This window comes from Elephas maximus, chromosome 4 (assembly GCF_024166365.1).
Source record: "Elephas maximus indicus isolate mEleMax1 chromosome 4, mEleMax1 primary haplotype, whole genome shotgun sequence".
Lineage (NCBI taxonomy): Eukaryota > Metazoa > Chordata > Mammalia > Proboscidea > Elephantidae > Elephas > Elephas maximus.
The window spans coordinates 153441262-153469205 of record NC_064822.1 but is presented as its reverse complement, the minus strand read 5'-3'; the positions used below and the strand labels follow the sequence as shown (position 1 = coordinate 153469205).

The window sequence follows — 27944 nt, the reverse complement described above, 5'->3', positions numbered from 1 at the left end:
CCTCAAATTCTCGTTAAAAAAAAAAAAAACAGACTTAACGATCTGACTGAGACTAGAGGGACCCCAGGTCATGACCCCAGGTCATGGTCCCCGGACCTTCTGTTAGCCCAAGACTGGAACCATTCCCCAAACCAACTCTTCAGACAGGGACGGGACTATAAAACAGAAAATGATACTGGTGGAGTGAGCTTCTTGGCTCAAGTAGACATATGAGACTATGTGGGCAGCTCCTGTCTGGAGGTGAGATGAGAAGGCAGAGGGGCACAGGAGCTGGTTGAATGGACACGGGGAGAACGGGGGGAGAGGAGTGTGCTGTCTCATTAGGGGGAAGCAGCTAGGAGTATATAGCAAAGTGTGTATAAGTTTTTGTATGAGAGACTGACTTGATTTGTAAACTTTCACTTAAACACAATAAAAAAAAGTATGGTATTTAAAGCTAATGCTTCATTTTTTTTTAATTCAGTTAAAATAATTTTATAAAAAGAAATCAGCCTCCCATACACAGAAAACTTCAAGTTTCTGGCCAAACGTTAGCCATTGAGTAAATCCTGAGGTATTCAGTCTGAGAAAACTAATGCCATAATTATCCTAAATAAAGGTGAGTCACAAATGAGAAGTGGGGGGAGGGCCTGGAATGTGAAATCAAATGAGTGTCATAAAGAAAAAGACTTACCTGGACCTCATACTACCCTTGCCCTCTGGCTGTCTGGAGAACAGATATAACTTGCTTACCTTCCCTGAAGACAAAGTAGTCCAGGCATTTGCTTAACATTTCATTCTTGTGTAGAATGAACACAATTCTGCTGTTGTTCCCAGGAGGGATACTGTGTCCAAGAGGACTGAAAGATAAACCATTTCTCTCTAGCTAGAACTCTTTGGCTCCCAAAGGGGGGGAAAGTGATTGATTCTAATACTTGGAGGTTACTGTCAAAAAATCATGTTCAACCCATGAGCAAACTTAATAAAAATAGTTGGGTCTATAAAAAAATATTAGTAGATATTTAAAAGGAATTATATATAATCAATACACTATACACTGCATTTTCCCTGAAGACTTATAAAGCTATTTTGCCTTAGCAAGTCAAGAGGTTTTAGACTTCATGCACCAGAGGATTTATGAATATACATTGAATCTAGGAACACAGTATAATTACCAGATTGTCCTCCATAAATCCAAACTGAGTCAGCCAAGTAACACAATAGGAGCCTGGGCTTACTGGGAATATAGGTCAACGATTTGCCAAGAGGCAAAGGTTAGAAGGGGTGGAAGTGTTGGTAAGGAGTACAAAGTACATTAGTTGCATTTTCTTTGCAAAGTACATAAGTTGCATTTTCTTTTGGGTCAAATCTCAAAAGTGTCCCAATTAAAAATAAAGACTGATTTGAGAGTATCAAAGAGCGAACTTGAGTCTCTGTTACATTGAAAGCAAAGAGTTTTATTGAAAGACAAGAGCGATTAAGATCAGGCAGCACTTTGTAAGGATTCACAAAAGTGTTTCGGTGAAAGAAATTTTTCATGGAGTTTAAGTATGGAAAATCCAAAACTTACAGGGAAAAAATTCTGATTGATCGGTATTTACAAAATCATGCTTTAACAGACACAAAACAATTATGAGATTCCCTAAGCATTGTTTTGTTAATCCTAAAGTTTGAGTCAGTTACATCTTGTTAACCTATGGATGTTTTGGAGGTCAGCCTGAGTAAGTGCTCTTCTCAGGAGGTTGCTGTGAGAGGAAGGGAGGGGAGGGAAGCCTAAAGGCTTGCTGAACTATTCTAGCATCTGGCTTTTTGAGAGTCAGCTCAGAATGAGCAGTAAACAACAAAATGGAGCCTGAACTACATTTCAGGCAGAAGGCTCTCCTTATGCCAGGCACCTAAATTTTGTGGTCTCCTTCACAAGAGTCGGAAACCCTGGTGGCGTAATGGTTAAGTGCTACAGCTGCTAACTAAGATGTCGGCAGTTCGAATCCACCAGGTGCTCCTTGGAAACTCTATGGTGCAGTTCTACTCTGTCGTATAGGCTCGCTATGAGTCGGAATCAACTCGACTGCAGCGGGTTTGGTTTTTGGTTTTTCACAAGAGTCTTCTCATAATACAGTAGATTTCACAACAAAAATAAGAGGATAAACTCACATCTCTAAAAATTGTGAATTTATGAAGCAAAAAGAACTAAGTGAAGAAAATTGACAGAAATGTAATATATAATATAATGCAATATGGAATCTCAACATTTCAGAAGTACAGTTTGATTTTCCATCTGATACAGAATTATACAAAAGTAATCAGTCAGGCTTATACAGAGGTATAAGCAGATTTGCTTTTCTTTCCCACATGTATCTTCAACAAAAATTGGCCATGTTCTGGACCACATAAGTAAGCCAAAACTCTGTGTGCTCTTGGAAACCCTGGTGGCATAGTGGTTAAGTGCTATGTCTGCTAACCCAAAGGCTGGCAGTTCAAATCCACCAGGTGCTCCTTGGAAACTCTATGGGGCAGTTCTACTCTATCCTATAGTGTTGCTATGAGTCAGAATTGACTCAACAGCAATGGGTTTGGGGTTTTTTTGGTTTCTATATGCTCTATATCCAGAGAGCAAATCATAAAATTAGAAATAACAAAATAAAATGCTTAACTCCACACGAAATACGAAAAACTTATACTCCATTAAATATTATTTGGATCAGAGAAGACACCCCAAAATGTAATGAAGAGTAGTTTTAAACAAAAATAGACATGCAGTATGTTAAATTAGAAGGGAAACTGCCAAAGCAATTCAAGCATGACCCAAGTATCTCTCTAAAAACAAAAGACATGGTCATAAGTGCAAGGAAAATAAAGTTAAAGAAACAGAATTGACAATCAATAGTGTCTCTTTAAAGTTTTTGAAATTAATCATAATCAAAAGAAAACAACTTCAAAAATAATAAAAGACATGATTTACTTAGAATTTATTCCCTCCGTTTACCATTGAACATATTGAAAGTGAATGTTAACCACAAATCAAAATGTAAAAATTTGAGAAACAGATCTAACAGAAGTATGACTTATTGTTTGTTTCAGGGTTCGTCTTTAGTGGTTCCTGAATAGCTGCTAAATACGTACTTTTTATCTAGCCTTATGTTGACAGATGATGAATATGACAGGGTAGCTTTAGGGTAACTGCTCTGACACAGATCCTTTCCCTTTACTGTCATACCCTACTCTTTCTGCAGATTCCTGGATTGCAATAAAAACTGTGACTGGGACGAATGTGTATAGTAGCGTGTTGGACAGCTTACAAAACCTGATGCTTTCTGTGAACAGGAAATTCTACTTTCATCTCATTCTTCGTACAGTAGCTTCTAAGATCTATCGCTGAGAAAATTATTCATTCTACCTCTAATGCTTTCATTGACTCTTCAAACCAAAAGGTGCTATGATGAGAGAGGCACCTATTAATTTTTAAATTTTTATTTCAAAATGATTTAATGTGAACAAAATAACACATGGAAAAACTTGAAAATTTCAAAGAAAAAAAAGTCATTGTATGTACTTTTGAATGAGATTCCTCTCCGCCTCGCTTAAGTAACCATTGCTGTTTGTCCAAAGTCCCTGGATGGTGCAAATGGTTAGCATGCTCAGCTGATAACTGAAAGGTTGGAGGTTCCACTCAGAGGCACGTCGGAAGAAAGGCCTGGTGACCTACTTTCAAAAAATCAGCCACTGAAAACCCAGTGGAGCATAGCTCTGCTCTGATGCACATCGGGTAGTGGCAACTGGTACTGTTTGTCCCAGGTATTCCCGCGGCCAGGAGAAAGGAGAATGGGAAACCTCAGTGGGGCCAGGATTCCTGCAGCTCTCAGCTGGAGATAAAGAGGAAACAGTCCAAGGTCAGGAAAAAGGATTTCTTGTTGAGTTGACTTCTGGATATTTTGCTTCCCTTAGTTCTAATGAAATCCTACCTCTACTTTAGCTTGTTTCTCTGCTTAATCCCCAGAGGAAATCCCTTTGCTTTTCAGAGATAAAAAGTTAGCAGAACAAAAAGGAACTCAGGGGAAACGCCTGCATCTTTTGCTATAGAATTTCACTGAAGCCTTTCCAAGCCCCAGGGATGGAACATAAGGGCTACGCGGTTTATTCCCACACCTGGATTGAATATCAAGGTCTGTGAGAAGATGAATCATTTGGAAACCAGATATTCTCGCAGGGCGCTATTGCTGTTTAGAACTCTAATAACAAGGACAGTAGGGGCGAGGCGATGGTGGTTCAGACACAGAATTTGTGCCTTCTCTGAGGGAGACCTGGCCGACGCGCCTCCCGAGTAGTCACTAACCATCTGTCAGTGGAGACTCATGCGTTTCTGTGATGCTGCACAGGTTTTAGTGGAGCTTCTAGACTAAGACTAGGAAGAAAGGCCTGGTGATCTACTTCCATAAATCAGCCAGTGAAAACCTTATGGATCACAATGGTCTGATTCACAACCGATCATGAACATGGCACAGGACCAGGCAGCACTTCATTCCATTGTGCATGGGATTGCCATGAGTCAGGGGCTGGCTTCATGGCAACGAACAACAATAACAATGGAACCAGATGCAAAAATCACATGGAAAGTTCAAAGTTGTTAAATCCTCTGTTATGGATCGAATTGTGTTCCCCCCGAACATGTGTTGTAAATCCGAACCTCTATGCCTATGGTTATAATCTCATTTGGGAAGGGGTTATCTTTTTTGTTAATGAGACAGGATTAGTGTAGGGCATATCTTGAGTTGATCTCTTTTGAAACGTACCAAACAAACAAAAAAAGCCAAACCAGTTGCCACTGAGTCGATTCCAACTCATAGATATTAAATGCAAGCTAGCAAGCAGAGATGGGGGAAGAGACATGCCAAGCCACATGAGGACTGTCCAGGAGCAGAAGCTCAGAAGAGACAAGGACCTTCCTCCAGAGCCGACAGAGAAAGCCTTCTCCTAGAGCCAGCACCCTGAATTCAGACTTCTAGCCTCCTAAGCTGTGAGAAAATTTGTTTTTTAAAACCATCCTCTTGCGGTACTTCTGTTACAGTGGCACTGGACAACTAAAACATCCTCTTTCTGCGCCATTTTCAAAAGTGCCTGGTGATGTTGATCATCCTTTCTCTGAAAAGGAGAATTAAAGATGCAACATTCAGAGAAGAATGCACTGCTTGGGGCAGCAGTTTTTACTCAGAGGAACACCTATCCGATACACCCATCATTTTCACCTTAAACTGAGTGGTTAAGGCAGGAGACTCACGGGACTTGATTTTGAACAAGATGTGCTCATGAAAAACACATATGAAAGGAGTTGTGGCCTATGAGGGTCCCAAGTTAGCTATCCCAATATAAAAAACCCCTTGCCGTCGAGTCCATTCTGACTCATAGCAACCCTACAGGACAGAGTAGAACTGCCCCATAGGGTTTCCACGAGCACCTAGTGGATTTGAACTGCCAATCTTTTGGGTAGTAGCCGAACTCTTAACCACTGCGCCACCAGGGTTCCGATATAGTACATACTTATTCAAGACAGCACAACAAAGCTCAGCTCATTCCCAGTGGCATTTTGCAATCAGCAATTAGAAGACGTTATACTGTCACTGTAAAAAACTAGAGATACTACAACCCTGGACTATTTTTATTCACCATTAATATAAGCATGTGGCGTTTTAGGCTCATTGTAATAACCCAGTTGCTTATAGCAAAAACTATTTTATAAGCAGCTCTTCCTAACCTCCCTTTTGTAATCCTTTACCCAGCGTCAGTCGAGTTGACTGGTGATTTGGCTGAATTTGCAAACTGGCACCCAGTAAAAAAAAAAAAAAAAGTAGATATGTTTTATTTGGCATCTACAGTGTTCTGGTTTTTACGTTAGGTGCCAATATTTAAAAATCAAACAACTGCATAAGAAAATCTCAATTTATAGCTTTTGTTGAAAAATTGGAAGACCTGGTAATATTGGGGGTCCAGTTTCACATGGCCACAACCTCCAGGAATTTGAAAGGCTGCCAGATAGAAACACTGGATATTTTCTATATTATTCCAGAAGGTAGAAGCAGGGTGGAAACTATAGAAAGGTAGACTTTAGCCAAACATAATGCAGACTTTTCAAACAATGAGTACTATCTGAAAGTAAAATCAGGTCCCTGGGCGGCACAAATGGTTTATGCTTGACTACTAACCAAAAGATTGGCAGTTCGAATCCAACCAGCAGCACCTTCAGAGGAAGGCCTGAAGATCTTCTTCCCTAAGATTACAGCCATGGGAAACCCTATGGAGCACAGTTCTCTGAAATGCACAGATTGCCATGAGTTGGAATTCACTCAGTGGCAACAGATTTAGGTTTTTGGTTTGAAAGTAAGACAGGCCTCCTTCAAAGGCTTGCTCCTGGAAATGTTTTAGGAGAGACTAGATTACAACTTGTCAGGAAAACTGTATCTTAGAAGAGAGGATAGATCCTTTAAGATCATCTCCTACCCTGAGATTGAATGATTCTGTCCTTTGCATCTGCTGAGCTGGTGAATTTAAAAGAATAGAGCAGACTCACAAGCCTAAGATGGCCTTGAGGAATTTTCAATCTCAAGAAACTCTCACAAATATCAGGCTCTGATTCTGCCCTGAGGCAGATATTTGGCAAAAGATTTTTTATTTTTTTAACATTTCATTGTGTTTTAGGTGAAAGTTTACTTAGTAAACCAGTTTCTCATTCAATAATTCATACACAAATTGTTTTATGACATTAGTTGCAATCCCCACAATGTGTCAGCACTCTCCCCATTTCTACCCTGGTTTCTCCGTTTCCATTCTGCTGGCTTTCCTGTCCCTCCCTGCCTTCTCATTCTTGCTTTTGAACAAACGTTGCCCTTTGAGTCTCGTATAATTGATTGTTCTAAGGAACAGCTTCCTCACTGGTGTTATTGTTTATTTTATAGGCCTATCTCTTATTTGGAAATCCTGATGGCATAGTGGTTCAGTGCTATGGCTGCTAACCGGCAGTTCGAATTCACCAGGCACTCCTTGGAAACCCTGTGGGGCAGTTCTGCTCTGTCTGAAAGGGTCACTATGAGTCAGAATCAGCTCGACTGGCAACGGGTTTGGTGTTTTTGGATCTATTATTCAGCTGGAGCCCTGGTGGCACTGTGGTTAAGTGGTTGCTAACCAAAAGGTCAGCAGTTTGAATCCCCCATCTGCTCCCTGGAACCACTATGGGGCTGTTCTACATAGGGTCACTATGAGTCAAAATTGACTCAACAGCAATGGGTTTGGTTCTGGGTTTTTATTATTTGGCTGAAAGGTGATCTCCGGGAGTGGCTTAAGTTCCATGTTAGAAGGATGTCTTGGAGGTTCCTCCAGTGTCTATTAGATCAGTAAGTCTGGTCTTTTTTTATAAATTTGGATTTTGTTCTACATTTTTTCTCCCACTCTATCTGGAAGTTTCTACTGTGTGCCTGGTCAGAGTGGTTGGTCAGTAGTGGTGACTGGGCACCAACTAGTTCTTCTGGTCTCAGTTTAACGGAGGCTGTGGTTCACGTGGGCCAGTAGTCCTTTGGACTGATTGCTTTCTTGAGCCTAGTTTTCTTCACTGTCTTTTGCTCCAATCATGAAGAGAGCAATAGTTGTATCTTGGAGGGCCGCTAGCAAGTTTTTAAGATTCCAGATGCTACTCACCATAGTAGGATGTAGAACATTATCTTTATGAACTATTTTTTGCCAACTGACCTAGATATCCCCAGAGACTATGGTCCTGAGCCTTCAACTCCACTATCTCAGTTCCTTGTGTTTGATTATGTCTGAGAAGTTTCTTAGACATCTAGGTCAATCGGCATAAGAAGTTCCCCCCTCACGTGTCTGTCAGTTTGTCGTACTGTGAGGGCTTCTGAGTTTCTGTGATGCTGGAAGCTATGCTACTAGTATTCAAATACCAGCACGGTCACCCATGGTGGACAGGTTTCAGCTGAGCTTCCAGATTAAAACAGACTAGGAAGAAGGACCCGGCACTCTACGTCTGAAAAGATTGATACAGTGCCGGAAGATAAGCCCCACAGGTTGGAAGGCACTCAAAAGACAACTGGGGAAGAGCTTCCTCCTCAAAGTAGACTCCACCTTAACAACGTGGATGGAGTCAAGCTTTCAGGACCTTCATTTGCTGATGTGGCAGGACTCAAAATAAGAAGAAACAGCTGCAAACATCCATTAATAAACGAAACTTGCACGTATGAAGTATGAACTAGGAAAATTAGAAGTCATCAAAAATGAAATGGAATGCATAAACATTAAAATCCTAGGCATTAGTGAGCTGAAATGGACTTATTTTGGCCATTTTGAATTGGACAATCATATGGTCTACTATGCTGGGAATGACAACTTGAAAGGAATGCATTCATTCATCATCAAAAAGAATGTTTCAAGATCTATCCTGAAGTACAATGCTGTCAGTGATAAGATAATATCCATAGCCCCACAAGGAAGACCAGTTAATATGATTATTATTTAAATTTACACACCTATCGTTAAGGCCAAAGATGAAGAAATTGAAGATTTTTACCAACTTCTGCAGTGTGAAACGGATCGAAAATCCAATCAGGATGCATTGATAATTACTGGTGATTAGAATGCAAAAGTTGGAAACAAAGAGGAAGGATCAGTAGTTGGAAAATATGGCTTTGGTGATAGAAAGAATGCTGGAGATCGCATAATAGAATTTTGCAAGACCAACAACTTCTTCATAGCAAATACCGTTTTTCAACGATATAGATGGCAACTATACATTTGGACCTCGTCAAATGAATACACAGAGAATCATATCAGCTACATCTGTGGAAAGAGATGATGGAAAAGCTCGATATGATCAGTCAGAGCAAGTCCAGGGGCCAACTGTGAAACAGACCATCAATTGCTCATATGCAAGCTCAAGCTGAAGCTGGAGAAAATCAGAACACGCCCACGAGATCCAAAGTATGACCTTGAGTATATCCCACCCGAATTTAGAGACCATCTCAAGAATAGATTTGACTCATGGAACATTAATGATTGAAGACCAGTTGAGTTGTGGAATGACATCAAGGACATCGTAAACAAAGAAAGCAAGAGGTCATTAAAAAAGACAGGAAAAAAAGGAAAGACCAAAATGGATGTCAGAAAAAACTCTGAAAGTTGCTTTTGAACATAGAGTAAATAAAGCAAGTGGAATAAATGATGAGGTAAAAGAGTTGAACAGAAGATTTCAAAGGGCGGCTTGAGAAGACAAAGTAAAGTATTATAATGACATGTGCAAAGACTGGAGCTAGAAAACCAAAAGAGAAGAATATGCTGTGCATTTCTCGAGCTGAAAAAACTGAAGAAAAAAACCCAAACCTCTAATTGTAATACTGAAGGATTCTATGGGGAAAACATTAAACGACTCAAAAAGCATCCAAAGAAGATGGAAGAAATACACAGAGTCGCTATACCGATAAGAATTGGTCGACATTCAACCATTTCAGGAGGTACCATATGAGCAGGAACCAATGGTACTGTTACTGCAATTTCACGAGTTAGAGCCTCCTGCTGCAAATAGCCAATTCTCGAGACAGGTGAGGTGGGTAGCTAGAGCTTTATTAGATATATCAGTATATGGAGACAGAGGGGAATGATCTCCTCCTAAAGTCGTCTGTCTCCCCAGACTACCGTCGGCTCGGGTTTTTAAGGGAAAAGGGGCCATAAGTTTTAGGGACTTGCGGAATGTGCACTCTCTTTCTTCTGTTTGGTTTCGGTGGTCATACTTCAAACATGTTGATCTTTTCCTGCTATTATCCCATCAGCTCAGGGGGTAGCTAGCGCCTTTCTTCCTCTTATTTGACAGGTTAGATCTATATCACTTGTTTTCCACAGTCTTAGAGGAAACATTGGTTAACACTTAACCATTTGGGGAGCTAACATCAGGATCTTACTTGGAGGCAGGGATGGGCTAGGGGAGGGAAAGGAGAGAAAGAAGAAGGGAAAAAAATTGGCTCAGGTACTATTCAAGATATGGCTGAGCAGCCTGTTTCTGTACTGAAGGAAGAAGTCCAAGCTGCACTGAAGGCATTGTCGAAAAGCAAGGCTCCAAGAATTGACGGAATACTGACTGAGATGTTTCAACAAAAGGATGCAGCACAGGAAGCACTCAATCATCTATGCCAAGAAATTTAGAAGACAGCTACCTGGCCAACCAATTGGAAGAGATCTATATTTATGCCTATTCCCAAGAAAGGTGATCCCATTGAATTCAGAAATTATCAAACAATATCATTGATATCACACCCAAGTAAAATTTTGCTGAAGATCACTCAAAAGCAGAGGCAGCAGTATATTGACAAGGAACTGCCAGGAATTCAAGCCAGATTCAGAAGAGCCAAAACCAGGGATATTATTGTTATGTCAGATGGATCCTGGCTGAAAGCAGAGAATATCAGAAAGATGTTTACCTCTGTTTTAATGACTATGCAAAGGCCTTCCACTGTGTAGATCATAACAAATCAAGGCTAACATAGTGGAGAATGGGAATCCCAGAACACTTAATTGGGCTCATGAGGAAACTTTACATAGATCAAGAGGCAGTCTTTAGAACAGAATAAGGGGATACTGCGTGGTTTAAAGTCAGGAAAGTTTTGTGTCAGGGTTGTATCCTTTCACTATACCTATTCAGTCTGTATGCTGAGCAAATAATCCGAGAAGCTGGACTGTATGAAGAACAGGGCATCAGGATAGAAAGAAGACTCATTAACAACCTGCGTTATGCAGATGGCACAACTGGCTTGCTGAAAGTGAAGAGGACTTGAAGCACTTACTAATAAAAGCAAAGACCACAGCCCTCTATATGGATTACACCTCAACATAAAGAAAACAAAAATCCTCACAACTGGACCAATGAGCAACATCATGAAAAATGGGGAAAAGATTGAAGTTGTCAAAGATTTCATTTTACTTGGATCCACAATCAACACCCATGGAAGCAGCAGTCAATAAATCAGAAGACGCATTGCATTGGCAAAATCTGCTGCAAAAGAACCCTTTAAAGTGTTGAAAAGCAAAGAAGTCACCTTGAGGACTAAGGTGCGCCTGACCCAAGCCATGATGTTTTCAATCACCTTCTGTGCATATGAAAGCTGGACAATGAATAAAGAAGACCAAAGAAGAATTGATACCTTTGAATTGTGGTGTTGGAGAAAAATATTCAGTATACCATAGACTGCCAAAAGAACAAACAAATCTGTCTTGGAAGAAGTAGAGAATGCTCCTTAGAAGTAAGGATGGCAAGACTATGCCTCACATAATTTCTACATGTTGTCAGGAGGGATCAGTCCCTGGAGAAGAACATCATGCTTGGTAATGTAGAGGGTCAGCGAAAAAGAGGAAGCCCCTCAATGAGATGGATCCACACAGTGGCTGCAACAATAAGCTTAAGGATAACAATGATTATGAGAATAGCGCAGGATCGGGCAATGTTTCCTTCTGTTGCATGTAGGGTCACTATGAGTCGGCGCTGACTCGATGGCACCTAACAAGTTTCCCTAACTGTGCCTCTTGTGTGTTCTATTATATATGTAAATATACATGCAGCACATATAAATACGTATGTAGAAATATCCACAACCATACCTATATATGTGCAGGGGTATACTCCTGTACAACTTGTCACAAGTATTTAGCATATATTCACTTGTAAATTATTGTTTGTTGTTACTGCTGTCGTAGGATTGTATATGTTATAATATTTACCATGTTGTTATGGTTGTTAGGTGCCATCAAGTCGGTTCCAACTCATAGCGAACCTATGTACAACAGAACAAAACACTACCGTTGCTGTTGTTGTGAGGTGCCATTGAGCTGGTTCTGACTCATAGCCACCCCAAGTAAAACAGAATGAAACACGGCCCAGTCCTATGCCATCCTCACCATCATGTTATGCTTGAACCCATTGTTGCAGCCACGGTGTCAGTCCATCTCATTAAGGGTCTTCCTGTTTTTCACTGACATTCTACTTTACCAAGAATGATGCCCTTCTCCAGGGACTGGTCCCTCCTGATAATATGTCCAAAGTATGTGAGATGAAGCCTCACCATCCTTGTTTCTAATGAGCATTCTGACTATACTTCTTCCAAGACAGATTTGTTCATTCTTTTGGCAGTCCATGGTGTATTCAATATTTTTCGCCAATACCATAATTCAAAGGCATCAATTCTCCTTCGGTCTTCCTTACTCATTGTCCAGTTTTTGCACGAGTATGAGGCAACTGGAAACACCGTGGCTTGGGTCAGGTGTGCCTTAGTCCTTAAAGTGACATCTTTGCTCTTCAACACTTTAAAGAGGTCTTTTGCAGCAGATTTGCCCAATGCAATGCGTTGTTTGATTTCTTGCTTTGCTTCCATGGGTGTTGATTGTGGATCTGAGTAAAATGAAATCCTTGACAACTTCAGTCTTTTCTCCCTTTACCATGGTGTTGCTTATGGGTCCAGTTGTGAAGATTTTTGTTTTCTTTATGTTGAGGTGTAATCCATACAGAAGGCTGTGGTCTTTGGTCTTATCAGTAAGTGCTTCAAGTCCTCTTCACTTTCAGCAAGCAAGGCTGTGTCATCTGCATAATGCAGGTTGTTAATGAGTCGTCCTCCAATCCTGATGCCCCTTTCTTCTTCACATAGGTCAGGTTCTCGGATTATTTTCTCAACATATGGATTCCTCATGAGCACAATTAAGTGTTCTGGAATTCCCGTTCTTTGCAATGTTAGCCATAATTTGTTATGATCCACAGAGTCAAATGCCTTTGCATAGTCAATAAAACACAGGTAAACATCTTTCTGGTATTCTCGGCTTTTAGCCAGGATCCATCTGACATCAGCAATGATTTCTCTTATTCCACGTCCTCTTTTGAATTCAGTTTGAATTTCTGGCAGTTCCCGGTCGATGTACTGCCTCCACTGCTTTTGAGTGATCTTCAGCAAAATTTTACTTTTGTGTGACATTGATGATTTTGTTTGATAATTTCTGCATTCTGTTGGATGACGTTTGTTTGGAATGGATACAAATATGAATCTCTTCCAGTCGGTTGGCCAGGGAGTTGTCTTCCAAATTTCTTGGCATAGGTGAATGAGCACTTCCAGTGCTGCACCCGTTTGTTGAAACATCTCAATAGGTATTCTGTCAATTCCCGGGGCCTTGCTTTTTGACAATGCCTTCAGTGCAGCTTGGACTTCTTCCTTCAGTACCATTGGTTCCTGCTCATATGGTACCTCCTGAAATGGTTGAATGTCGACCAATTCTTATCGGTATAGCAACTCTGTGTATTCCTTCCATCTTCTTTGGATGCTTTTTGAGTCGTTTAATGTTTTCCCCATAGAATCCTTCAGTATTACAATTAGAGGTTTGAGTTTTTTTCTTCAGTTTTTTCAGCTCGAGAAATGCACAGCATATTCTTCTCTTTTGGTTTTCTAGCTCCAGTCTTTGCACATGTCATTATAATACTTTACTTTGTCTTCTCAAGCCGCCCTTTGAAATCTTCTGTTCAACTCTTTTACCTCATCATTTATTCCACTTGCTTTATTTACTCTATGTTCAAAAGCAACTTTCAGAGTTTCTTCTGACATCCATTTTGGTCTTTCCTTTTTTTCCTGTCTTTTTTAATGACCTCTTGCTTTCTTCGTTTACGATGTCCTTGATGTCATTCCACAACTCACCTGGTCTTCAATCATTAATGTTCCATGAGTCAAATCTATTCTTGAGATGGTCTCTAAATTCGGGTGGGATATACTCAAGGGCATACTTTGGATCTCGTGGGCCTGTTCTAATTTTGTCCAGCTTCAGCTTGAGCTTGCATATGAGCAATTGATGGTCTGTTTCACAGTTGGCCCCTGGACTTGCTCTGACTGATCATATCGAGCTTTTCCATCATCTCTTTCCACAGATGTAGCTGATATGATTCTCTGTGTATTCCATCTGACGAGGTCCAAATGTATAGTTGCCATCTATATCGTTGAAAAACGGTATTTGCTATGAAGAAGTTGTTGGTCTTGCAAAATTCTATCATGCGATCTCCAGCATTCTTTCTATCATCAAAGCCATATTTTCCAACTACTGATCCTTCCTCTTTGTTTCCAACTTTTGCATCTAATCACCAGCAATTATCAATGCATCCTGATTGGATTTTCGATCCGTTTCACACTGCAGAAGTACCAACTTGTGAGGTGCCATTGAGAAAATGAATTGAAAAATCTTCAATTTCTTCATCTTTGGCCATGGTGGTTGATGCATAAATTTGAATAATAGTCATATCAACTGGTCTTCCTTCTAAAAAAAAAAGGCGTATGGATATTATCCTATCACTGGCAGAGTTTTACTTCAGGATGAATTTTGCAGTGATCTTTTTGAGGATGAATGTGGCACCATTCCTCTTCAATTTGTCCAGGCATTAGCAATCCGAAAACGGAATATACAAAGCATGAATCTCGGAAAATGAATCCAGTTTGTGCTGACTTTCCCCATATTGTGCACTGTCTTCCCCTTCACCAAAATTAATACGTGTCTATTATCTAATCAGTGATTCTCTCTCTGTGTCCGTCCCATCCCTGGTGACCATCAAAGGATGTTTCTTTCTATGTGTAAACTTTTCTTGATTTTTTATAATAGTGATCTCATACAGTATTTGTCCTTTTGTGGCTGACTTATTTCACCCAGCATAATGTCCTCCTCATTCATCCATGTTGTGAGATGTTTCGTGGATTCATCATTATTCTTATCATTGCGTAGTATTCCATTGTGTGTATGTACCACAATTTGTTTATCCATTCATTTGTTGATGGGCATTTAGGTTGTTTCCATCTCTTTGCTATTGTGAGTAATGCTGTAATGAACATGGGTGTGCATATGTGTAGTCATGTCACGGCTCTTATTTCTCTAGGATATATACTTAGCAGTGGGATTGCTGGGCCATATAGTATTCCTTGGATCCACAATGAAAACCCATGGAAGCAGCAGCCAAAAAATCAAGTGACGCATTGCACTGGGCAAATCTGCTGCAAAAGACCTTTTTAAAGTGTTAAAAAGCAAAGATGACACTTTAAGGTCTAAGGTGTGCCTGACCCAAACCAAAAACCAAACTGTCTTTGCTGTTGAATCGATTCTGGCTCATAGTGACCATATAAGCTGTGGTGTTTTCGATCACTTTATATGCACGTGAAAGCCAGACAATGAATAAGGAAGATTAAAGAAGAACTGATGGCTTTGAATTATGGTGATCTAGAAGAATGTTGAATATACCACGGACTACCAAAAGAACAAACAAATCTGTCTTGGAAGAAGTACAGCCAGAAAGCTCCTTAGAATGAAGGGTGGCGAGACTTTGGCTCAGGTACTTTGGACATGTTATCAGGAAGGTCCAATACCTGGAGAAGGACATCATGTTTGGTAAAGTACAGGGTCAGTGAAAAAGAGGAAGACCTTCAAGAGATGGATTGACACAGTGGCTGCAACAATGGGCTAAAGCATCACAACTATGGTGAGGATGGCAAAGGACCAGGCAGTGTTTCATTCTGTTGTATATAGGGTTCCTGTGAGTCAGAATGAACTTGACAGCACCTAACAACAACATAGTATTTCTATTTCTAGCTTTTTAAGAAAGCGCCATACCATTTTCCACAGTGGTTGTAACCATTTTACATTCCCATTCCCACCAGCGGTGTATGAGAGTTCCAATCTCCCTATAACGTGACCAGCATTTGTTGTTCTCTGGTTTTTTTACCTTTTTTGATCAGTGCCATTATTGCCTGTGTGAGGTGGCATCTCATTGTAGTTTTTATTTGTATCTTTCTAATGGCTATCGATTACTAGCATCTCTTCATGTGTTTGTTAGCCTCCTGAATGTCTTCTCTGGTGAAGTGTCTGTTCATGTCTGTTGCCCAAGACTTGGTTTTAATGGTTTACTCATATCCCAAAGTAACCCTAAAGAGTTTCAAACCCTATTCAACCTCCATGGTTGAATAAAAAAAGCAGGAAACACTTGGTGGTGGAGGAGGATCTAAGATTCTCAGTTCTTATCACTATTTTGCATTGAGGTGTTGATGACCTCATTAAAAATTTGTGTGTGTGTGTGTGTATGTGCACATGAACGTATACACATGTGTGTGATAAGACACCTCATCACATAGTAATTTATTAAATGAATTAGACAGTAACCTAACAAGCAGCTGATGATTTCAAGGAGGACAAGAGAGTAGTTGGGGTAAGACGTTATATAAATTTTCAATAGTTTCTTAGGTCTTTTCCTCTGGGGCAGTGTTTTGAGGGAAGTAAAGGAAGGAAAAGGAAGGGAAGAGAGGAAGATAAGGAAGGAGAAAGAGATAACCCTAACTGGATGCTGAAACAGGCACAGGTCACTGACTGAGACTTCCTACAGGGGGCAGGGCTGAGCTCCGGGAGCCACCGCTCACCTACTTTCGGCCATGAATGAATCATGGCTCACCTTCAAAGCCAGTGTAGCCACATGAATGCACTGTTTTTGCAACATTAACTATTTCAAAGGAAAAGAGGAAAGTTTGACTTTTATTGATTTTTGTTTATTGTGTGCATTAGATCTAACTGAAGCCTCGGTATTGACCTAACATAGTAGTTTCTTGGTAACAACAAAACCATCCTAGGCAAAATTATTTACAAATACTTGAATTGGCTGATGTTGTTTGGAGATTACTGCAAGTATAATAATGACACTTTTTTCAGTTCTTAGCACTTTGTGAGGGCGCATCCCAGGAAGGGTTTTACTTCAAAATTATGAGGCAAAAGGTTAAGATAAAGGCTTAAAAAAATAACCTTTGGAATTTAACCTCTGATGAGAGAACTGGCAAGAAATCTTTGTTCAATATTCTTTTCAGAAGTGTCCCGAGAGAAGGTGAACAGTAACCAGGGCCTGCAGGAAAGTCTGGGTAGGTATAAAGAAAGCAAAATCCACCTGTGGGAAAGCATAGGAATTTTAAAAGAAGAAAAGGCAACTTGATACACTGATATTCTTATTTCCTCAGTGCTGCACCTCTGTCTCCGCCCTCTACTCTCCTCCAGTCTCCACGGGAGAGGAGGGGACTACATTCAGGGGGCTTGCCCCTCACCCAAAGACAGACCAACCTGAGACTAAGAACTACCTTCGGAGCCAGAGGAGCTGGTGATTTTGAGGCCTAATTGAGCAAGGCACAATGCCCCATTTCTCTGCGAGCTTAAATTCCACAGTTGACAGACATCTCTATTGCCTCCCCAACAACCATTCCACCCCTTTCCCATTGTGTAGCTGCCAGTGTATGAATGGGGCCCCTCCCAACACCAGGGTGTGCCCCCGTGGGTTAAAGATAACAGGGCAATCCCATTTTCCTTGATTCAGTGATTTGGCTTAGGAGTAAACCAGCCAGAGTGGGTGCGATACATTTTATCTCTGGCTGTGAAGAAAGAAGCACCAAACCTAGTTGCTGCTCATAGCATCTTGAAATCTCACGAGGTAAGCGGTCCTGAGAGTAAAGCTGACACACACCAGAAGGTAGAACTGTGAGAAAAGTGAATGACCTGAGACAGGCCCTGACTGAACCATGCCTGAGACCCATCTACCTTGGATGTTTTCCTGCAGCATCCTTAATGGTACACACGGCCTTCGTAAGTAAACATGGAGAACACAAGTATGTGATAGGTGTTAAGTGTAAGGGGAAAGTGTTCCGTGGCCAAAAACATTTGTGAAGCACCGAATTAAGCAAAATTAACCAGATTACTTTATAAACTAATGTATATTATATTTATAAACTAATGTATATTATAAATTTCTAGGAAAGAGCTACAATGTGCAGCATTATACAGACTTATTTGATCCAAGAACTAGATGGGTTTTTTGTTTGTTTTGTTTTCAGGGAACAACTCCTAGTGGCATTAGTGTTTGGAGGAACATAGTTTGGGAAGCTGAGCTAAGTCATTATCAGATATTTACACCTTAGTAAGTGAAGTAGCTTGGATGTGAGTTGCCCTAAAGGCCAGGCCAGGAAGCAGAATTTCCTCCTTCTCAGACCTACCCCGGAGATCCTAGAACCGAGAGGACTTGCTTACAGGGTGCTTGGCCGCAGTGGCTGTGCGTCATAGTCACCTGGCTGCTAGAGGCAGTGATAGGAGTAAGGAGTTACAGGGGGAAAAAACAAAAACAAAAAACCCTATCTATGCAAAATTTTCCCATCTACAGACCATCACAAGCTCAAGGTTTTCTTTCTTCAATTTTCCCTTCTGAGTGTCACCTCTGGAGCTTCTCCGAGCTCCCCAATATTCTTATTTAGCAGGTCTGAAGGATCCCAGGAAAATTACATAATATTTTTTTTCAATTTGTTTTATGGCGGTAGTGAACCTCCTCATTTTAATGGTAATGGTAAGTAACCTAGTGGCTCTTGGTTTAAGATAATCTTACATTTTTTTCTTTAGCTTTTCTTTTGAAATAATCTCAAACTTAGAGAAATTGAAAGAATAATGCAAAGACCTTCCATATACCATTTACCCAGGCTTTCCAAATGTTAACAGCTGCCACATTTGCTTTATCATTCTCTCTCTCTTTACATATATATATATAATTTTTTCATAAATCACTTGAGAGTAATCTGCAGACTTGATGCCCCAATACCCGTACAAATGTCAGTGTGTATTTCCTAAAAGAGAATTGCACCCTCCTACGTAACCACAGTTCAGCCATCAAATGCAGAAAATTGACATTGATACAGTAGCACCATCTAATCTACTCATCTCATCCAAATTTTGCCTTTTCCAATATGTACAGAAAAAAATGTTTTTTCCTTCTGTTTCAAGATCCAATCCAGAATCATGTGTTATATTTACTTTTTATGTCTCTTTAGTCTCTTCAAATCTAAAATGATTCTTCAGCTTTTCCTTGTCTTTGCTGACCATAATATTTTTGAAAATTTCACATAATTTATTTCATAGAATTTCCCTCAGTTTGGGTTTGTGTGATAGTTCCTCATGAGTAGTTTATGCATTTTGCCAGCAATATCACCGAAGTGGTGCTGTGTTCCTTTCAGTGTGTCATATCAGAAGACAGATAATGTCAATTTGTCCCGTTATTAGCAATGTTCACTTTGATCTCCTGGTCAGTGTCAGGCAGGTGTATTTAAAAGAATAAGCTTGAGGATAAATGCCACCATTCCAAGTATGAGAGTTGCTGTCTTAGTTATCTAGTGCTGCTATAACAGAAATAACACAAGAGGATGGCTTTAACAAAGAGAAATTTATTTCCTCACAGTAAAGTCAGCTCAAAATCCAAATTCAGGGCGTCGGCTCCAAGGGAAAGGCATTCTTTGTCAGCCTTCTCATCAATGTTCCCCTGTACTAGGAGCTTCTCTGTGCAGGAACCCTGGGTCCAAAGGATGCGCTTGGCTCTGGGTGCTTCTTTCTTGGTGGTTTGAGGTCCCCAACTCTCTGCTTGCTTCCCTTTCCTTTTTATCTCTTAAGAGAGAAAAAATGGTGCAGGCCACACCCCAGGGAAACTCCCTTTACATTGGAGCAGGCATGTGACTCGATAAGGGTGTTACAGCCCCACCCTAATCCTCTTTAACATAAAATTACAATCACAAAATGGAAGACAACCACAGAATTCTGGGAATCATGGCCTAACTTGATACACACATTTTTGGGGGAACATAATTCAATCCATGACAGTTGCTTTTGCTCCAATCCTGCAAAAAGAGATAAAAAAGAATACAGGGTAAAAAGAAAAGCACAATAAAGTATATTACTGGAAAAATCAGATTTTCTCAGTATAAAAATTTTCTTGATTATGAATGGGAAGAAAAAAAAGTTTTTTGTTTTTTTTTTCTCTCTCTCTCTGTCCCTTCCTAACAAAGGACGTGTTATGGTTGAGACATTCAGGAAGAATCAAGTTTGCTTTTAAATAAACTATAAAACATGTTTATGCAATATCAAGCCAGGAGCTTAATCTTGGTCATGTTTCTTACTGCTTACTCAGTCATCCGTTTGCATGAATCAATTTCAAATTCCAAAGTTATCCAGTGTAATCCAAATATTGATAGGACACAGGTTGCACATGGATCGGAGAAATGCCAGTTTGGAGTTCACAGTTTGAATCGTGGAGCAGCCATTTCAAAGGGAAGTAGCACCTTGTGAAAACAAGGCAGATGGCCTTCTAAAAAATACGCAGAATCCCTTGTGGTAGGGGTGGCGCCAGAACCTCTATATCGTAGGGGCTTGGGGCACCAATCTGACTGAAGGGCAGATGGCCCGAGTCTTGTCTTGAACCTATGTCAAAGGCAGCACACTTAAAATTTTTAAGTGGCTATAACAGATCTTTTTTTTATGACAGATCAATAAAAATAATGAATTTCTCCAAATATGTTTTTTGCATCCACTTTATATAAACCAAACCCATTGCCCTCGAGTCAATTCCAACTCATAGTGACCCGATAGGACAGAGCAGAACTGCCCTGTAGGGTTTCCAAGGAGTGCCTGGTGGATTTGAACTGCCGATCTTTTGGTTAGCAGCCGTAGCTCTTAACCATTATGCCCCCAGGGTTTCCTGACTTTATATACTACTGAGAAAATGTCCACCATACAAATCAAAGAATATTTTATTTTCATTTGTTCCAAATGGCCTAAACCAATCTGGCTAACAGATGATTATGAAATCAATTTCGGTAGTCTCTACCAACAGTCTTACTCTGCCACATGAGGTTGCTATGAGTCAGAATTGACTCAACAGCATCTGACAACAACAGTTGCTAACAGTCCAGTGGGCATTATTTGATCCAAATCAGTTGGAGTGTCACAATCAAAGTTAATCTCAGAACAAATAGGCCAAACTCTATGCATGTTTATTGGTAAGCAGGCAGGCACAAGCAGTTCTATAATCTCATTATGGCTTTGGGCAGCTTCCTCTCTGCTGTTAAATATGCCAGCCTGCATCTTACAGGTAAGAAGCAGTCTGGAGAGGACTTGCTGACATTCTTACAGGAGGATTGTATCATCAGGCGTTGGATATAGGCCAGGCAAGAGGAACCTCCATGGAGTGGAGGGACTCAGGGCTGTGAGCCCTACTTGGCAGGCCTGGCTGATTCTTATCTTTGTCCATTTGAGGTCAGTGGGTCCTGTCTCACCACTGCTAATTCACAATTTTACCTGTAATGCATGGTTTGTAACATCTTTTTCTTTTGCTAATTAACTACCCTCAGTTGATTATTCATATAAGTATACTCCATGTGCCAATTAACAGACTGTAACATCCTGATTCAGATTCAGATACTTTGTGTGCTAATTAATTACCCCTTGAGTTGTTAATTAGGGAGCCCTTGTGGCACAGTGGTTAAGAACTTGGCTGCTAACCAAAAGGTTGGCAGTTCGAATCTACCAGCTGCTCCTTGGAAACCATATGGGGCAGTTCTACTCTGTCCTGTAGGGTCACTTTGATTTGGAATCGACTCGATGGTTTTTGAGTTGTTGATTAGAGTTAATGTGTACACAAACAAACCACTTATACTAAATTATTTTAAAATAAATGATCACACGGAAAAAAATACCTCATTCGTTTTAGTTGGGGTTGTATTTAGTGATAGTGGTGTGGCTGGTGGGAATTGTAGGTAGAGATGTAGCCACTCAGTGGCATCATCAGTGGTTTGCTTCAGCATTAAGGAAGCTCAGAGCAGGCTATAGGACAACTTGGCACACTCACAAAAAACCTAAAGGAGCCATACAGCACAGAAACACTGAGTAGGCTTTTCTTGTTATTTTCTCACTACAAATTTCTCATTCTGCTTTTTATAGAAAATACAGTCAATAAAAAGAATGGACAATCCATAACCTAAACTGGCAAGGGTTACCAATTTTAAACACATACATATTAAAATAAATAATTTTTTACAAATATGGGATTTTTCTTATTTTTCTAAATGTATTATCAATAGCTCTCTGTATCAGTGTATACACTGTATACATTTGAATGGCTGTACCAATTAATAAATCAGCTAAATATATAAATTGGTTAAATATAACCAGTCTCCTTTTTTGAGGCTTTTAGATTGCTTCTAACTTATTGCTCTTACAAGCAGTCCTGCTGGTAAACATCCTGGCATAATTCCTTAATCATTTCCTTAAGAAAAATTCCACTGAATTGGTGGTGATGTTGCCAAGTGAAAGTTCATGAAAATTTAAGTTTCCTTCCTAGCTTATTTCCTTGTTCTTAAGTACTACCTGTTCGTTTTCTCAGTACTTCCCTGTAATAGTGTTACATTTCCCTACTTGACTCACCCTTCCACTTTTTCAGACTTCCCAGTCTCAGCTAATGGCCCTGCTTCCTATTTCATTGAGAAAATAAATGCCACCAGAAGATCATTTCCAAAACCCCCACCACCACTTCTATCCATCTCCCAGTCTCAGTGGCCGTAAGCCCTGCCTTCCTTTCTGTTGCAGCAGAAGAACTGGCTTCCATTTGGACATTGAGTCCTGGTGCTCCTTGCCTAACCAAGGACACTGCTCCAGCAAGTCTCTTTTCTCTCTCCTGCGTTATCAATTTTTCCTCTCATCCTGTGGATCATTCACCTCAGTAAACAAACAACTCTTTATTTTTCCCATCTTTAAGAACAAATAAACAGGCCCCTTCCCTTGGCTCCATTTCCTTTCCCAGCCACAGATGTATTTCTCTTCTTCCCTTTGCAACAAAACTCCTAGAAAGAGTTGTCTTCATTCATAGTCCATTCCTCACATTCTTTCTTCTTGTCAAGGTCACCAGTGACCTCCAGGTTACTATGTCCAATGGACAACATTCAGTTTCATCTTACATAATTAATTAGCAACATTTGACACAGCTAGTCAATCCTTCTTTGAAAAAATGTTTTCAGTAGGCTGCAGAATACCACAAGCTCATGGTTCTCCTTCTCCTTTACTTTTTCCTTCCAGTGTCGCTTGCTGGTTCCTTCTTATCTCTGTGGTCTTAACTTGACAGTGGTTCAGAGGGCACAGCATACAATTTTCTCATTGTTTAAAATCAGTCTGTTGTTGATCTCATCCAGTCTCTTGGCTTTAACATCATAGATATGTTGACAAACTCCCAAATGTAACTCCTCAGCTTCTAGCTCCCCTGTACTCCAGACCCAACTGCTTCTTGGCATTGCCAACATAACATGTAATAAACCAAACCCCTGATCTTTCCCCTTTCTCAAACTGCTCCTCCTACAGACTTCACAATCAGTCAATGGCAACTCCAACTTGGCCACAAATCTTGGAATCTTCTTCGATCTTTCCTTTCTCTCTCACACTACCCATCCAAACCTTCAGCAAATCTCATTGGCTACGCTTTCAGAAGATATCTGGTACCATGCCACTCTCACCATCACTCTGATTTGAAATACCATCATATTTTACCTAGCTTATTGAAACTGCCTCATGACATGATCTTTTTGCTTCCACCCTTGTTCCCCTAGACTGTTCCCAGCACAGCCAGAGTGACACTATTGAAGAGTGTGTCAGATAATTCTGCTCAAAATCATACAGTGTTTATCCATCTCATTCAAAAATACAAGCAAAGTTCTTGAAAAGACCGTCAGGATCTCAGATAATCAGGTCGTTGTATTTTTAAACCTTCAACCCTGTTACTTGCCTATTGACATTGCAAACACAACTTGCTCTGTCCTCCGGAAGACCAGATCTGCTGCCCCTTGAGGCCTTGGCACTTGTAACTCGTTCTGCATGAAAAACTCTCCACAGAAACCTAAATGGCTCACCCCCTTCTCTCCTTCTGGTCTTTGCTTAAATATCAGCTTTCTCTGAGACTTTTCTTGACACTTTTTAAAAATCACCATTTACTCAATATTTATCCCCTCCCCTACTTTATTTTTCTCCATATCACTCCATATCACCATGTTTTATTTATTTACTTTATTTCCTCCCCCCCACCCCACCACAATCAGAATGTAAATCCCATTAGATCAGGTAATAAATACTGTTTGGTTTGCTGCTGTATCCCCTGTAGGTCCCTGGGTGGTGCAAATGGTCTGCATTCGACTACTCAAGGAAAGGTTGGCAGTTCAAACTGACCCAGTGGCCCCACAGAAGAAAGCCCTAGTGATATGCTTCTATAAAGATTACAGCCAAGGAAACCCTACAAAATAATGTAAAAAACCAAACCTGTTGCTGTCTAGTCAATTCCAACTCATAGCAACCCTATAGGACAGAGAAGAACTGCCCCATAGAGTTTCCAAGGAGCACCTGGTGGATTTGAACTGTCGACCTTTTGGTTAGCAGCCATAGCTCTTAACCACTACACCACCAGGGTTTTCAAGAAAACCCTACAGAGCTCAATTCTACTCTGTAACATATGGGGTTGCGGTTGAGTCAGAACCTAGTTAATGGCAACAGGTTTTGTTTTTAGTTTGGTAACCTCTGCACCTGGAACTACCCCCAGCACACGGCAGGTGCTCCATCAATGTTTGTTGAATGAATAAGTGCTTTTAAAAACTAGAAAAGTAAAAGGAGAGAGTCAGGGAAAAAAAAAATCACTCATAACCTCACTATCCAGAAAGCCATCATTTACATGTGTCTATTTTTCCTGTATTCATTGGTATTTTTGGTACAGTCATTCTATACATAGTTTTATAACCTGCTTTATGTATTTTTGATGTGCATATACTTTAGACTTTGGACACATGCCACGAAATAGCCTTTCAGAAATACCAAGGTGCATCTTGCCGGCAGTGTATGATAGTCAACTTTTGCACCCTCTCCCCAACACTTGGTTGTATCGAATTTGTTTCATTCAGAATCCAACCAAGCATGATGCTCTTCTCTAGGCATTGGTCCCTCCTGATAACATAACCAAATAAGCACGACATCATGCCTGGTAAAACAGAGGGTCAGCGAAAAAGAAGACCTTCAACGGAGATGGATTGACATAGTGGCTCCAGTGATGGGCTCAAATGTACATACTACTGTGAGGATGGTACAGGACCAAACAATGTTTCATTCTGTTATACATAGGGTCACAAAGGGTCAGAGCCGACTCGACAGCACCTAACAACAACATAAGTTAGAAGTTGCACTCTGATCTTGAAATCTTTCTTAGTAGGCTTTACTTCCAGCATCTTCCCAAATTCCCCTGTCACCTTAATCCCTTGTTCCTACCCTCACCTTCTTCTCCCCCAAAAAAGTCATTCCTCTTCGCAAAACTGTTGAAGACTCTTGCTAGAGAAAATTTCCAGAATCCGAGAGGCCACCTTATTAAAGCTGAGAGAGACAGTTTGAATTAGGATGCATGAATTAGCCAAGTGTGGACATGCTATAATTCCCAAATGGATATTCAGGCAACTGTCATAAATGATTGCTGCCCTGAAGGTGGGTGGTTCAAACCCACCACCAGCTCCAGGGAGAAAAGACCTGGCGTTCTGCTCCTGTAAAGATTACAACCTAGGAAACCCTATGGGGCAGTCCCACTCTGTCCTATAGGGTTGCTATGAGTCCGAATCACCACGATACACATAACATGGCCTAGCTGGCTGTGCATGGCATGACTCTAGGGGGTGCCATTTACATAGACTGCAGTGAGAAGTCACCCCCTGGAGTTGCGCAATGTGGCAGCTCCCAGAAATGTCTGGTTGGATTACCCTTAATTCATTTTTAGAAATCATTTCTCAAAAATTTTTCCCCTCTGGCTGTACCCTTCCTCCTCCCCATATATTAAGCATTTGTCTAAGGAAAGCCTGGTGTCATAGTAGTTGAGTTCAGCTGCTAACCAAAAGGTCGGCAGTTCCAATTCACCAGGTGCTCCCTGGAAACCCTGTGGGGTAGTTCTACTCTGTCCTATAGGGTCGCTATGAGTCAGATTTGACTTGATGGCAACGGGTTTGGTTTGGTTTCTAAGAAAAGCAAGTTTTCCATTGTGATAGTCAATTTTTTTTATTGTGCTTTATTTAGATGAAAGTTTACAGCTCAAGTTAGTTTCTCATAGAAAAATTTATATACACATTGTTATGTGACCCTAGCTGCTGTCCCAATAATGTGACCGCACATTCCTGCTTTCCACCCCAGGTTTCCTGTGTGCATTCAACCAGATCCTGTCCGTTTCTGCCTTCTCAACTCACCTCTAGACAGGAGCTGCCCATTTAGTCTTGTGTATCTACTTGAACTAAGAACACTCTTCAGGAGTATTATTTTATGTCTTATAGTCCAGTCTATTCTTTGTCTGAAGAGTTCGCTTCGGGAATGGTTTTAGTTCTGGGTTAACAGAGAGTCTGCGGCTATGTCTTCTGGGGTTTCTCTAGTCTCAGTTAGACCATTAAGTCTGGTCTTTTTACTAGAATTTGAGTTCTGCACCCTACTTTTCTCCTGCTCCTTCAAGGACTCTCTGTTGTGTTCCCTGTCATGGTGGTCATTGGTGGTAGCTGGGCACCATCTAATTCTTCTGGTCCCAGGTTGATGGAGTCTCTGGTTTATGAGGTCCCTTTTGTCTCTTGGGCTAATTTCCATGTGTTTTTGGTGTTCTTCATTCTCCTCGGGATCAAGTGATGCATCTTGGATGGCTGTTTGCTAGCTTTTAAGACCCCAGACACCACTCACTAAATGGGATGCAGGACATTTTCTTAATAAACTTTGTTATGCCAGTTGACCTAGATGTCCCCTGAAACCATGGTCCTGCCATTCTGTCCCTCAAAGTGTTTGGTTGTAATCAGGAAGTTTCTTAGCTTTTGGCTTAGTCCAGTGGTGCTGACTTCCCCTGTATTCTGTGTTTTCCTTCCCTCCACCTAAGATAATTCTTCGATACTATCTAGTTGGTGAACTCCCCTCTCCCACCCTTCCCACCTTCGTAACCATCAAAGAATGTTTTCTTCTGTGTTTAAACCTTTTCTTGAGTTCTTGATAGTCAATTTTTTTAAGTTAGCCTTTTAACCTCCGTCTTTTGTGGTCCCTGGGAGGTGCAATTGGTTTGTAATCCACTACTAACCTAAAGGTTGGTGTTCAAACTAACCCAGCAACGCAATGGAAAAAAGTCCTGGTGATATCCTTCTGTAAAGATTGTTTTTATTGTTGTGTGCTGTCGAGTCTTTTCCAACTCATAGTAACCCCATAGGACAGAAGAGAACTGTCCCATAGGGTTTCCTAGGCTGTAATCTTTATGGGAGCAGATAACCAGGTCTTTTCTCCCACAGAGCAGCTGGTGGGTTCCAACTGCTAAAGTTTGAGATTACTGCCAAGAACTTAAACATTGTACCACCAGGCCTCCTTCAACTAAGAAATCCCTCTGAAGCAGTAACGCATGGGGTCACTATGAGTTGGAATCAATGTAATGGCAATGGTTTTGTTTGTTTTTGGTTCCAGCAGACAAAGAAAGGGATGCAAGCCATGTAACCTAACTTAACCCTAACCCATTGCCTATCGGACAGAGTAGAGCTTCCCCGTAGGGTTTCCAAGGAATGATTGGTAGATTTGAACTGCTGACCTTTTGGTTACCAGCCAAACACGTAACCAATGTGGCACCAGGGCCCTGCAGGCCATATGGTGAAGTAAAATCACCAGACATTCCTGCTGAATGAGTTTACTACCAGGATTATACAGGGGAAGTTTGGAAGGAAGGCAAACAGCTGAGCTCTGAAACCCGTAACATCCTTGGTGGAATGGCCAGCGTCTAGTACTCCTGGTGTATGTTCATGACCCTCTTTGAATCCTTATGCTTTGCGTGCTTCACCTACGTACTCTGCCCCCATGCCCCTCACTTGAACCCTGTGATGCATGTGAGAGATCGTATGTATTTGAATAGAATCTTTTCTCATTTTCAAACTGTTTTTAAACCTAAGAATCTTTTTCTTCCAAACAAAGAATACTACCAACCCTTGCAGAAATTGTTAACAAAACAAATCAAGGCAGAGCTGCTCTGGCCAAGGTGCCTACTGCTCCCCTGAGGGACTGTTCCAAACCTGCAGGCC

At 40.8% G+C, this 27944-nt stretch overlaps 1 protein-coding gene across 1 annotated transcript in view; it reads right to left on the bottom strand.

Moving 5' to 3' along the window:
• Window positions 1-18938: 18938 nt before the first annotated feature.
• The window catches only part of LOC126076469 (uncharacterized), a 56278-nt gene continuing 47272 nt past the window's right edge, over window positions 18939-27944 (bottom strand). The window contains exon 5 of the mRNA XM_049884968.1: window positions 18939-19700. Coding sequence (XP_049740925.1) covers window positions 19670-19700 — 31 coding nt within the window. The 3' untranslated portion in view covers window positions 18939-19669. The remainder of the gene's footprint in view (window positions 19701-27944) is intronic.